Genomic DNA, 12,285 nt, shown 5'->3' on the forward strand with positions numbered 1-12,285 from the left:
GGGATTACAGGCGTGTGTCACCACGCCTGGCTAGTTTTTTTGTATTTTTAGTAGAGATGAGGGTTCGCCATGTTGGCCAGGCTGGTCTCGAACTCCTGTCGTCAAGTGATCTATCTGCCTCAGCCTCCCAAAGTGATGGGATTACAGGCATGAGCCACCGTGCCCAGCCCTGGGGAATAGATGTTTTTAACTATTGACAAAGCCTAATTGTCAAGGGAAGGGACTGAGAAGGAGAATGGAAACACTCTTCCCTGAAAGCAGTGTTTATTGAGAAATAGTTCTACTAGCTGGAATGAGTTCAAAGAAGTATTTTATATGTGAACTTGACCCCTGGTCTTTTATTCTCATTTTCCACTTAAGAAAATCTTGGCTCTGTGAATGAAAGAGTGATACTTTTAAGGTTATAGAAAATGAAATTATGCCAGATAATTTTATGTAGATATTTTTAAGTATGGCTGACCTGGATGACTCTAATAGTGCTTATGTTTGTGAGTGTGTGTGTGTGTGCATGTGCATGTATTTAATGAGAAAAGTAAATTTGTGTAGAGGAAGCTTAAAAAATGTGAAGTGAATTTTAGGTAACTGTTCTGATTCCAGACACTTTTGTTTATTATGGAAGCTATCAAGTAAGTATAGGAAGAAATATGAATAAAAGGTCATTTATTTTTCCGGTCATTTATTTTTCCTTTTACTCTTTACAGCCTGAAGATCCCTGCTTTGCATCTCAAAACCGTGTGTACAATGACATTGGAAAGGAAATGCTCTTACATGCCTTTGAGGGATATAATGTTTGTATTTTTGCCTATGGGCAGACTGGTGCTGGAAAATCTTATACAATGATGGGTAAACAAGAAGAAAGCCAGGCTGGCATCATTCCACAGGTAAAAAACAAAACAAAACAACAATCTTCTGCTCATTATTGCTGTTAGTCTTTAATTGCTTTAACAGTTATTTTTATTTGGCGAACGTTTATGCAGGGATTATTTTATGTCAGGCACAAAGCTGAATAACCCATTCTTTTCCCTGAGAGGAGCTTACAGTTGAATGGGAAAGACTGACACATACACCTCTGTTGTTAAAGGTGGGAAAGTCAGTGTTTTGTAATGATTTTGCCGTATATCCAAGGCCATATTGTTGTATTGTTTGAAAAGTGGTACCAGCTTGTTAAAGCTCAGTTCTGAGTCCTGGGAACACCTGAGGAATATTGTTGATCTGATTTTTTTCCAAATTCTATGTATAGATCACCTCTGAAAAATGTGATTATTCTTGTTTTAGTTTTTTTTTGATAGTTTATTCGGAGATATTTTCATTTTGTTTTCCTAATTTAATACTGTTACTTTAGACATCAAACACTCTGAGATTCTCTTTCTTTTTTTAGAGCAGTTAGTATTATTGTATTTGATCTTTTATTGTTTGGAAATAAAGAAGAGTTCTGACATAGATATTTATTTTTATTTTCATTATTTGTTTCACTTAGGATTTAATGGTGAAAGACATAAGTGTTTACAAATAACTTCATTATTTACTTGTTTATTTGAGACAGGGTCTCACTCTGGTGCCCAGGCTGGAGTGCAGTGGTGTGATTGTGGCTCACTGAGGCCTTGACCTCCAAGGTTCAAGTGATCCTCCTGCTTCAGCCTTCAGAGTAGCTGGGACTATAGTCATGTGCCACCATACCTAGCTAATTTTAAAAATATTTTTGTAGAGACAGTCTTACCACATTTCCCAGGCTGGTTTCAAACTCCTGGGCTCAAGTAATCTTGCTACCTTGACTTCCCAAAGTCCTGGGATTACAGGCATGAGCCACCATCTGGGACCTAAAAACTTAAAAAAAAAAGAAAAAGAAAAAGAAAAAAAGATTAAATGAGAAGATTGCATTTAAAATTTTCCTTTTACAGTCATGCATCTCTTTTTTTTTTTTTTTTTGAGACGGAGTTTTGCTCTTGTTGCCCAGGCTGGAGTGCAATGGCGCGATCTCGGCTCATCGCAACCTCCGCCTCCTGGGTTCAGGCAGTTCTCCTGCCTCAGCCTCCTGAGTAGCTGGGATTACAGGCACGCGCCACCATGCCCAGCTAATTTTTTGTATTTTTAGTAGAGACGGGGTCTCACCATGTTGACCAGGATGGTCTCGATCTCTTGACCTTGTGATCCACCCGCCTTGGCCTCCCTAAGTGCTGGGATTACAGGCGTGAGCCACCGCGCCCGGCCACAGTCATGCATCTCTTAAGGATGAGGATACATTTTAAGAAATGCATCATTAGTCATTAGGTGCTTTTGTTGTTGTACAAACATCATAGAGTGTATTTACACAAACCCTGGAAGGTATAAACTACTCCACACCTAGACTACATTGTATAGCCTGTTGCTCCGAGGCTACAAACCTGTATAGCATGTTACTGTACTAAATACTATAGGCAGTTGTAATGCAATGGTAAGTATTTTCGTACCTATACATATCTAAACAGAGAAAAGTACAGTAACAATATGATTAAAAAATATATATATTTAAAATGGCATACCTGTGTAGGGCTCTTACCATGGAGTTGCAGGACTGGAAGTTGCTCTGGGTGAGCCAATGAGCGAGTGGTGAGTGAATGTGAAGGCCTAGGACATTGCAAGACATTATTGTAGACTTTATAAATGCTGTACACTTAGGCTACACTGAATTTGCTTTTAAAAACAGTTTTCTTTCATTAATAAATTGACCTTAGTTAAATTACTATAACTTTTCTACTTTATGAGCTTTTAAATTATTTAAACTTTCGGATCCTTTTATGATAACTCTTAATTTAAAACACAAACAGGCCCAGCACAGTGGCTCATGCCGGCAGTCCCAGCACTTTGGGAGGCTGAGGCGGGGTGAATCACCTGAGGTCAGGAGTTCGAGACTAGCCTGACTAACATGGTGAAACCCTATCTCTACTAAAAATACAAAAAATGAACCGGGCATGGTGGCGCATGCCTGTAATCTCAACTTATTCGGGAGGCTGAGGCAGGATAATCAGTTGAACCTGGGAGATGGAGGTTGCAGTGAGCAGTGCCATTACACTTCAGCCTGGGCAACAAGAGTGAAACTCCGTCTCAAAAAAACAAAAATAAAACACAAACACATTGTACAGCTTTACAAAAGTATTTTCTTTCTCGATATCCTTATTCTATAAGCTTTTTTGTATTTTTTAATTTTTTTCTTTTTTCCTCAAGACAGAGTCTTGCTTTGTCGCCCAGGCTGGAGGGCAGTGGTGCAGTCTCAGCTCACTGCAACCTCTGCCTCTTGGGTTCAATCAATTCTCGTGCCTCAGCCTCCCAAGTAGCTGGGACTACAGACGCATACCACTATATCTGGCTAATTTTTGTATTTTTGGTAGAGATGGGTTTTGCAATGTTGGCTAGACTGGTTTTGAACTCTGGCCTCAAGTGATCTGCCTGCCTTTGCCTCCCAAAGTGCTGACATTACAGGCATGAGCCACTGTACCCAAGCAAATTTTTTTTTTTTTTTTTGAGATGGAGTTTTGTTCTTTTTGCCCAGGCTGGAGTCAGTGGCACGATCTTGGTTCACTGCAACCTCCGCCTCCCAGGTTCAAGTGATTCTCCTGCCCTCAGCCTCCAGGGTAGCTGGGACTACAGGTGCACATCACCACGTCCAGCTAATTTTTGTATTTTTAGTAGAAACAGGGTTTTGCCATTTTGGCCAAGATGTTCTGGATCTTCTGACGTTGTGATCTGCTTGCCTCAGCCTCTCAAAACGCAGGGATTACAGGTGTGAGCCACTGCGTCCAGCCCACATTTTAAATTAAAAAAAAAATTTTTAGGCCACACACGGTGGCTCAGCCTGTAATCTCAGCACTTTGGGAGGCCAAGGCGGGCAGATCAAGAGGTCAAGAGATGGAGACCATCCTGGCCAACATGGTGAAACCCCGTCTCTACAAAAAATACAAAAATTAGCTGGGTGTGGTGGCACATGCCTGTAGTCCCAGCTACTCTGGAGGGTGAGGCAGGGGAATTGCTTGAACCCAGGAGGCGGAGGTTGCATGGAGCTGAGATTGCGCCACTGCGCTCCAGCCTGGGTAACAGAGCAAGAATCTGGCTCTAAATAAAAATAAATAAATAAATAAATAAATAAATCTTTTTTCTTTAAAACTAAGACACATATTTATTTTTTTTGAGATGGAGTCTTGATCTGTCACCCAGGCTGGAGTGCAGTGGCACGATCTCGGCTTACTGCAACCTCCACCTCCCGAGTTCAAGAGGTTCTCCTGCCTCAGCCTCCCGAGCAGCTGGGACTACAGTCGTGTGCCACCATGTGCAGGGGTTTCACCATGTTGGCCAGGATGGTGTCGATCTCTTGACCTCTTAATCTGCCTGCCTCGGCCTCCCAAAGTACTGGAATTACAGACGTGAACCACTGCACCCAGCCTAAGACACACATTTACTAGTCTAGACCTACACAGGATCAGGATCATCAAGATATCACTAGGTGATAGGAATTTTTCAGCTTCCTTATAATCTTATGGAGACCATTATCATATATGCAGTCCATTGTTGACTGAAACATGGTTATGCAGCATATGAGTGACTTTATTCAAAGTATTAATCATACCTTGGTGTTTATGACATATATTTTGAGACAGAATGAGAAAGGACGTCTGGCTAATTCATTGAGCATATGTGGATAACTTAGTACTCCTCTCATTTGTGCTATTCATTCCTCTCTCATTCTGCTTCCCTAGTTATGTGAAGAACTATTTGAAAAAATTAATGACAACTGTAATGAAGAAATGTCTTACTCTGTAGAGGTAAGTGCAGCCATGAGTTGACACCAGAGGCCCTTGTTTTACATTCCCTCAAGCATAACTTTTAAATGGCTCCAAATTATGACTGTGTTACAGATCACTTAATCATTCCTTCAGTTTTGTTCTTTTAGGCTATTTTTTGGGTTTTGGGTATAATGAATCATGTCATAATTTAATCTTTTTTTGCTGGGGGGCGGGCATTGGGGGACAGGGTCTCACTTGGTTGCTCAGGCCCTGGAGTACAGTGGCATGATTATAGCTCACTGCAGCCTTGACTTTCTGGGCCTGAGTGATCCTACCTCTTCAGCCTCTCGTAGCTGGGACTATGGTGTGTGCCACCACCACCCCTGCATAATTGATTTTTTTTATAGAGACAGAGTTTCCCTATGTTGCCCAGGTTGGTGTTGAACTCTTGGGCTCAAGCAGTCTTCCCTCCTCTACCTCTGAAAGTACTGGGATTATTACAGTGTGAACCACTGAACCCAACACAGTTAAGTCTTTGTTCATAAGTGTATGCATTTATTTTCAGTTATTATCTTTTGTATGTTTCTTGGCGTGTAAATAATACATTTGAATTGCCAATTGCCTTTTTAGAAAGTAAGACTGTGTAACAGTTTTCAGTCACACCAGGAGGGTGCAAGCACCATTGTGCCCTTGCCAACATTTAGTATTTTCAATTTTTTAATCTTTGGTAATTTGATAATATAAGTATTCTCTTATTTTAATTTGAATTTCTTTGATTATTAGTGTGGTTGAACATCTTGTAAATTATGTGTTGCCTTTACATTTTAGGTTCACAGTGTTTTTCTGATTTACTTGTGGGAACTCTCCTCCTTTAATACTGTTTTTTTTCTAATTTTTTTCTTTGAAAAAGTGATGATACGCAGGTTTCCAGCTGCTAGGTAGTGGCATTCTTTTTTTTTTTTTGAGACAGGGTCTTGCTCTGTCGCCAGGTGCCAGGCTGGAGTGCAGTGGCGCAATCTCGGCTCACTGCAGTCTCCGCCTCCTGGGTTCAAGCAATTCTCCTGCCTCAGCCTCTGGAGTAGCTGGGACTATAGGTGCACGCCACCAAGCCCAGCTAATTTTTGTATTTTTTAGTAGAGACGGGGTTTCGCCATGTTGGCCAGGATGGTTTTGATCTCTTGACCTCATGATCTGCCCACCTTGGCCTCCCAGAGTGCTGGGATTACAGGCGTGAGCGACCGCACCCGGCCTAATATTGTTAATGGTTTTTGACAGGCATAGGTTTTAAATATATATAATCAAATCTCCCCCTCTTCCTGCTTTTTTAATTGCTTACGAAAACTGGGAAAGTAATTATCTGTCCTGTTTACCCTGGCTCTTTCATGAAGTCTATAGAATTACTTTATACATATTTGTTTATTTGATAAGCATTCCCTCTGTTTTGTATGTGCTTTAAGAAGCTGTTTTGAGGCCGGGCGTGGTGGCTCATGCTATAATCCTGGCACTTCGAAAGGCAAGTGGATCATTTGAGGCCAGGTGAATTTTTGAGCTTACAGGTTATAATAAAAGAAGATGCCCTTTTCTTTCATATTAGAGTTCCCAGGCTTACTTGGAGTGGAGCATAGATTCCTAGTTGACACTGGTTTTTTGCCACATTTGTGGGACCTCTCTACCTGCCTCTTCTACTTCCTTCCCTGTTTACTTTGCTCCACCTATACTGGCTTTTTTTCTGTTGCAAGAACATACCAGAAACATTCCTGCTTCAAGGCCTCTACATTGACTTTTCCTCCTACCTCTAATGTTCTTCGCTTGGATGTCATTTTGACTTAAGTTTTTCACGTTCAAGTCTCCTTAAATCTCACTCTCTAAATGAGACTTACCTTGACCACTTTATTTAATACTGTACCTTGCCCTTTACCCCATATTCTGAGTTATCTTGCCCTGTTCTAATTTCTTTTTTCTATTTTCAGCATGTTCTAACATGCTTTCTCAGTTACCTATTTTTTATGTTTGTTGTTAATTATCAGTGTCCCTTGCTAGAAGCATAAGCTCACTGGGGCAGGGTCCTTTTTCTGTTTCATTTAGTGATGTGTACCAATTGCCTAGAATAGTGCCTGTAAGAGAAGGGTGCTCAGTGAGTTGAATCTGCCAGGTGGCATCTGGAGTGGTTGGTGCATAAGTAAAAGAAATGATGATGGCCACATGTACCCCAGAACTTAAAAGTATAATTAAAAAAATTTAAAAAAAAACAAAGAAATGATGATGGCTTTGGATGGATTCACATATCAGAGAATAAGGAATGGAGCACATGAACTTTTACCCAGATTCTTTGGGTTCTCTTTGTCTCACATTTGTGTGAAAAGGGACGAGTGTTCCAAAAGATGTAATATATTCTGGGGATTCAGGATTGTATGTACAAATTTAAGTACATAGCAATGATTGAAGAGCCATCCCACTTTCTAGGATGACTTGCTGTCAGAAGAATATTTGTTGTTCTGTTATTTTACACTCAGATTAATTACTTTATCTTTATCTTTTATTTATTTATTTATTTTTGACAGAGTCTTGTTCTGTTGCCCAGGCTGGAGTGTAGTGGCTCGGTCTCAGCTCACTGCAACCTCCACTTCCCAGGTTCAATTGATTCTCCTGCCACAGCCTCCCAAGTAGCTGGAGTTACAGGCACCTGCCACCATGCCGGCTAATTTTTTGTAGTTTTAGTAGAGATGGGGTTTCACCATGTTGGCCAGGCTGGTCTTCAACTCCTGACCTTGTGATCCGCCTGCCTCGGCCTCCCAAAGTGCTGGGATTACAGGCATGAGCCACCACACCCGGCCTTTTTTTTTTTTTGACAAGGTCATGCTCTGTTGCCCAGACTGGAGTACAGTGGTGCAAACAGGGCTCACCGCAGCCTTGACCTCCTGGGCTCAGTGATCTTCCTGCCTCAGCCTCCTGAGTAATCTGGACCACAGGCATGTGCTATAATGCATGACTCCCAAAATACTGGGCTTACAGGCATGAGCTACTGCATCTGGCCAAGTTCTCAATTTTTTTTTTTTTTTAAGACAGTCTCGCTCTACCTCCAGGCGCCAGGCTGGAGTGCAGTGGCACGATCTTGGCTCATTGCAACCTCCATCTCCTGGGTTCAAGCAATTCTCCTGTCTCAGCCTCCCGAGTAGCTGGGTCTACAGGTGCGTGCCACCACACCCAGCTAATTTTTGTATTTTAGTAGAGACAGAGTTTCACCATGTTGGCCAGGATGGTCTCGATCTCTTGACCTTGTGATCTACCTGCCTCGGCCTCCCAAAGTGCTGGGATTACAGGCATGAGTCACCACGCCCGGCCCAAGTTCTCAATTTTTTAAAACTGATTTTATTATTTTATCTTATTATTTATTATTTATTTTTAGAGCCAGGATCTCACTGTCACCCAGGCTGGAGTGCAGTGGTGTGATCTTGGCTCACTGCATCTCTGACCTTTCGGGCTCGAGTGACCACTTTGGACCACTGGCACACACCACCACATCTGGCTAAGTTTTTGTATTTTTGATAGAGATGGGGTTTTACCATGTTACCCAGGTTGGTCTCAAACTCCTGAGCTCAAGCAATCTGCCCACCTTAGCCTCCCAAAGTGCTGGGATTCTAGGCGTGAGCCACCGCACCCAGCCTTTAATTGATTTTAAAATACAAAATAAGGCTGGGTGCGGTGGCTCATGCCTATAATCCCTGCACTTCAGGAGGCCGAGATGGGAGGATTGCTTGAGCCCAGGAGTTCAAGACCAGCCTGGGCAACTTGGTGAGACCCTGTCTCTACAAAAAAAAAAAAAAAAAAAAAAAAATTAAAAATAGTTAGGTGTAGTGGCATGTGCCTGTAGTCCCATTTACTCCAGAGGCTGAGGCAGGATTGCTTAAGCCCAGGAAGACAAGGCTACATGAGCTGCATTTGAGCCACTGCACCCCAGCCTGGGTGACAGTTTAAGACTCAGTCTCAAAAAATATATAAAAATAAAAATAAAATACAGTAAACAAATGCAGTCAGAGACTGAACGAAAGAAAATGGCGATAGAAATGGAATTAAGGTTCCATTCCAGATACTCTGAAAACGTGTCTGTAGATACTTAAAGTTTAAAAATGCAGGAGCTGTAGTGTATGCTTAAATAACTCCATGATAGAGAAGGATGTGTTTCCCGGGTAGCATCATAATGTGCCCTATTGTGGTGAATTTATCCCAGTTCAGAGCCTTGTTTGCTTAGAAGTCTGATTTTGTAGATAAATCAAGAAAAGGACTATCCTTCAAAGTTAAGACTCTTGAGTAAAGTTCATTTGACTGATGTAATAGAACCAACTTGTTGGTTTGTTACTTTCCCATGAGAAATAACTATTACTAAGGCCAGAATGTTTGCAAGACTAATATATTATCTTTCTGTGGACAGACCTCTGTTGGAACCCTGTTGGTTGTTTGGTGTGCATGGAATTAGAGAGAGAGAAGTTGCTTAGATACATGTTAAGAAATGATAGCCTAATGTATTCATCATCGTGATGGGAATGGTCCTGCCAGTGGGACAAGAATTTATGAAGTGTATTGTCTGAGGCTTCTTTCTCCCCCACAAATCTAGGATAGGTCCTGCCACCACCAGCTTTCATGCTGATCTACCCTTATCCCTTCTGGTGGACACATTGTCCAAGTTAGTAACAGTGTGGTCAGTCTTTTTTTTTTTCCCCTGAGATGGAGTCTTGCCCTGTCATCCAGGCTGGAGTGCAATGGCATGATCTCAGCTCACTGAAACCTCTGCCTCCCAGGTTCAAGCAATTCTCCTGCCTCAGCCTGCCAAGTAGCTGGGATTACAGGTGCGCGCCATGGCGCACGCCACCATGCCCGGCTAATTTTTTGTATCTTTAGTAGAGACAGGGTTTCACCATGCTGGCCAGGCTGGTCTCAGAGTCCTGACCTTGTGATCCGTCCATCTCAGCCTCCCGAAGTGCTAGAATTACAGGTGTGAGGCACTGCACCCGGCCGGTCGGGCTTAGTTAGCCTCACCCTTCTGTTTTGTCTTCTCAGCTCTATAATATTGATATTGTTACTTGGTTTTAATTCTAATAGAAGTCTTATTTCCAAGCTCTTAGAGTAACCTCAGTGCAAATCCCAGTTATTGACAACAGTATACATTTAAAAAAACATATTGATAACTGATAAATTGCTGCTAAAAAATCACTACATTCCAGAGATAACCTGTTTACCTCTTCCTTACGGGGAAAATCTGAAGGCTGGTTCTCACCTAGGCAGTGTGATTATCTGTGCATATTGTTAATAGAATAAAAGGGCCTAGAGTTATGGCATTTCACTTTGTAAAGGTTGCTGATCTCTAATCTTAGAGTTTTTAATAAAAGTTAATTTTTTTTTTCTGTGTGTGATTACTTTTTCTTTCTTTTACTTTCCTCTCCTTCCCTCCCCTCTCCTCTTTCTTCTTTCTTCTTTCTTCTTTCTTTTTGACAGAATGTCATTCTGTTGCCCAGGCTGAAGTGCAGTGGCATGATCTCGGCTCACTGCAACCTCCACCTCCTAGTTTCAGGACATTCTCCTGCCTCAGCCTCCCAAGTAGCTGAGACTACAGGCATGTGCCACCACACCTGGCTCCTTGTTGTATTTTTAGTAGAGACGGGGTTTCATCATGTTGGCCAGGCTGGTCTGGAACTTGTAGTTCTAGTGATCTCAAGTGATTCGCCCCCCGTTGGCCTCCCAGAGTGCTGGGATTACAGGCATGAGCCATTGCGCACGGCCTCAGTATGTGATTTCTTTTTCTGTCTTCTAATTCACTTTACTAATTTGCTCATAGGTGAGCTATATGGAAATTTACTGTGAAAGAGTACGAGATTTGCTGAATCCAAAAAACAAGGGTAATTTGCGTGTGCGTGAACACCCACTTCTTGGGCCCTATGTGGAGGATCTGTCCAAGTTGGCAGTTACTTCCTACACAGACATTGCTGACCTCATGGATGCTGGAAACAAAGCCAGGTATGGTAGGAAATAGAGTCAGGACTGAGGTCTTTTTCATGTTTTGAGGCCCTTTGTTCCCAGTTAAGGGTTTGAGGCCACATTCATACCTATGAAATTTGCTTTAATTGTGGAGTCCTCTGATCCTTTGACTGTGCTGTAACAATGAGGGCTTCAGCATGTTAAGTATCTTTCTTCTCATCTAAACAGTGCATTGCTGAAACATGTTAGAGCTCTGGTTAAGTTTTACTCTTAGGTTTTGATCAAGTCGTGGTTAAATGTTAGTTATGTATATATGTGGCTATGGTGGTAATTGATTCTGGAATAAATGAACAGTAATAAAGAATAAAAATTAAATGCTTCATTGGTTTCTAAAGGGATAGCTGGAGTATGAAAAATGATTCTGATGGGGTGCCTTTGGAATTGGAGAGTAACTTGATGGGCTCCCAAATAAGGCAGTATTGAGAGCAATTGTGTAAGTGACAATCTTGCAAACTGTGAATAAGTTTAAGACTATTGCTTGTGATTGTAATGCTTATAATGTGGAGCCTGCTGTCCATTTCAACTCTCATCTAAGAATTCCATTGTCACGTGGTCACCTTTATGTTTATTTAGGACAGTGGCAGCTACGAACATGAATGAAACAAGTAGCCGTTCCCACGCTGTGTTTACGATTGTTTTCACCCAGAAGAAACATGATAATGAGACCAACCTTTCCACTGAGAAGGTAGGAGAACTTCAGTCTCTAGGTTTGAGTTGTGAAGGATGGAGATTTTGAAAAGTTCCTTTTGTTGCCCTCTGCTTTTTGTGAAAGGTTGGGTGTTGGGGGGTACTCTTTCACTTAATGGAGGGTGTTTTATAGCCTCTGCTTATCATTTTTCTTCCACCCTACACCAGTTTTCTGTATAGGTTCTTAAATGAAGATGCAAGATAGAGAATATAGTTAAGAAAAAAGCAATCCAGGACTTTGGTTCTCAAAAACTGCTTAATACAAGACAGTTAAGCAGTCTCACAGGAGAAAATTGTTTCTTTTCTTCTTCTTAACTGGAATCTTTTTATTATTACCTTAATAGGTGCCTTTGGTATGCGTATTCTTTTTTTATTTTTATTTTTTGAGCTATGATAATGTTATAGTGGGATTAAATGTTTAAGCAAGTGATATGTTTTATTCCTAGAAAATAACTCCACAGCAGTTCTGATGTTCTTCAAATACCTTTGCTTATTGATTTTTCATTTTCTATGGTGGTTAAATGTCGCAGACTTTACAGTTAGATTGCTTGATTTAATTCTGATTCTGCCACTTTTCAGCTATATTATCTTGGGCAAACTACTTAACTTCTTTGTGTTTCAGTTTCCCCATCCATAACAGCCTGGTAGGATTGTTAAAAGGATTAAATGTTAATATAAGTTAAGTGCATACAATAATGTCTTTCACAGAGTAGTCACTCAATAATGTTAATTTCATTATTATTGTGTTTTTGAGATGAAATCTCGCTCTGTAGCACAGGCTAGAGTGCAGTGGCACGACATCACCTAACTGCAA

At 41.3% G+C, this 12,285-nt stretch overlaps 1 protein-coding gene across 20 annotated transcripts in view; it reads left to right on the forward strand.

Annotated features, from left to right (window-relative positions):
* The window catches only part of KIF1B (kinesin family member 1B), a 179,488-nt gene that overhangs the window by 46,825 nt on the left and 120,378 nt on the right, over positions 1 to 12,285 (forward strand). For all 20 annotated transcript variants that reach the window (XM_021669855.2, XM_064363250.1, XM_064363234.1 and 17 more), the window contains 4 exons: positions 702 to 881; positions 4,728 to 4,793; positions 10,585 to 10,763; positions 11,358 to 11,469. In XM_021669855.2, coding sequence (XP_021525530.1) covers positions 702 to 881; positions 4,728 to 4,793; positions 10,585 to 10,763; positions 11,358 to 11,469 — 537 coding nt within the window. The remainder of the gene's footprint in view (positions 1 to 701; positions 882 to 4,727; positions 4,794 to 10,584; positions 10,764 to 11,357; positions 11,470 to 12,285) is intronic.

Source organism: Aotus nancymaae, unplaced genomic scaffold (assembly GCF_030222135.1).
Source record: "Aotus nancymaae isolate 86718 unplaced genomic scaffold, 86718_ANA_hifiasm-v0.15.2.pri h1tg000053l, whole genome shotgun sequence".
Taxonomy (NCBI): domain Eukaryota; kingdom Metazoa; phylum Chordata; class Mammalia; order Primates; family Aotidae; genus Aotus; species Aotus nancymaae.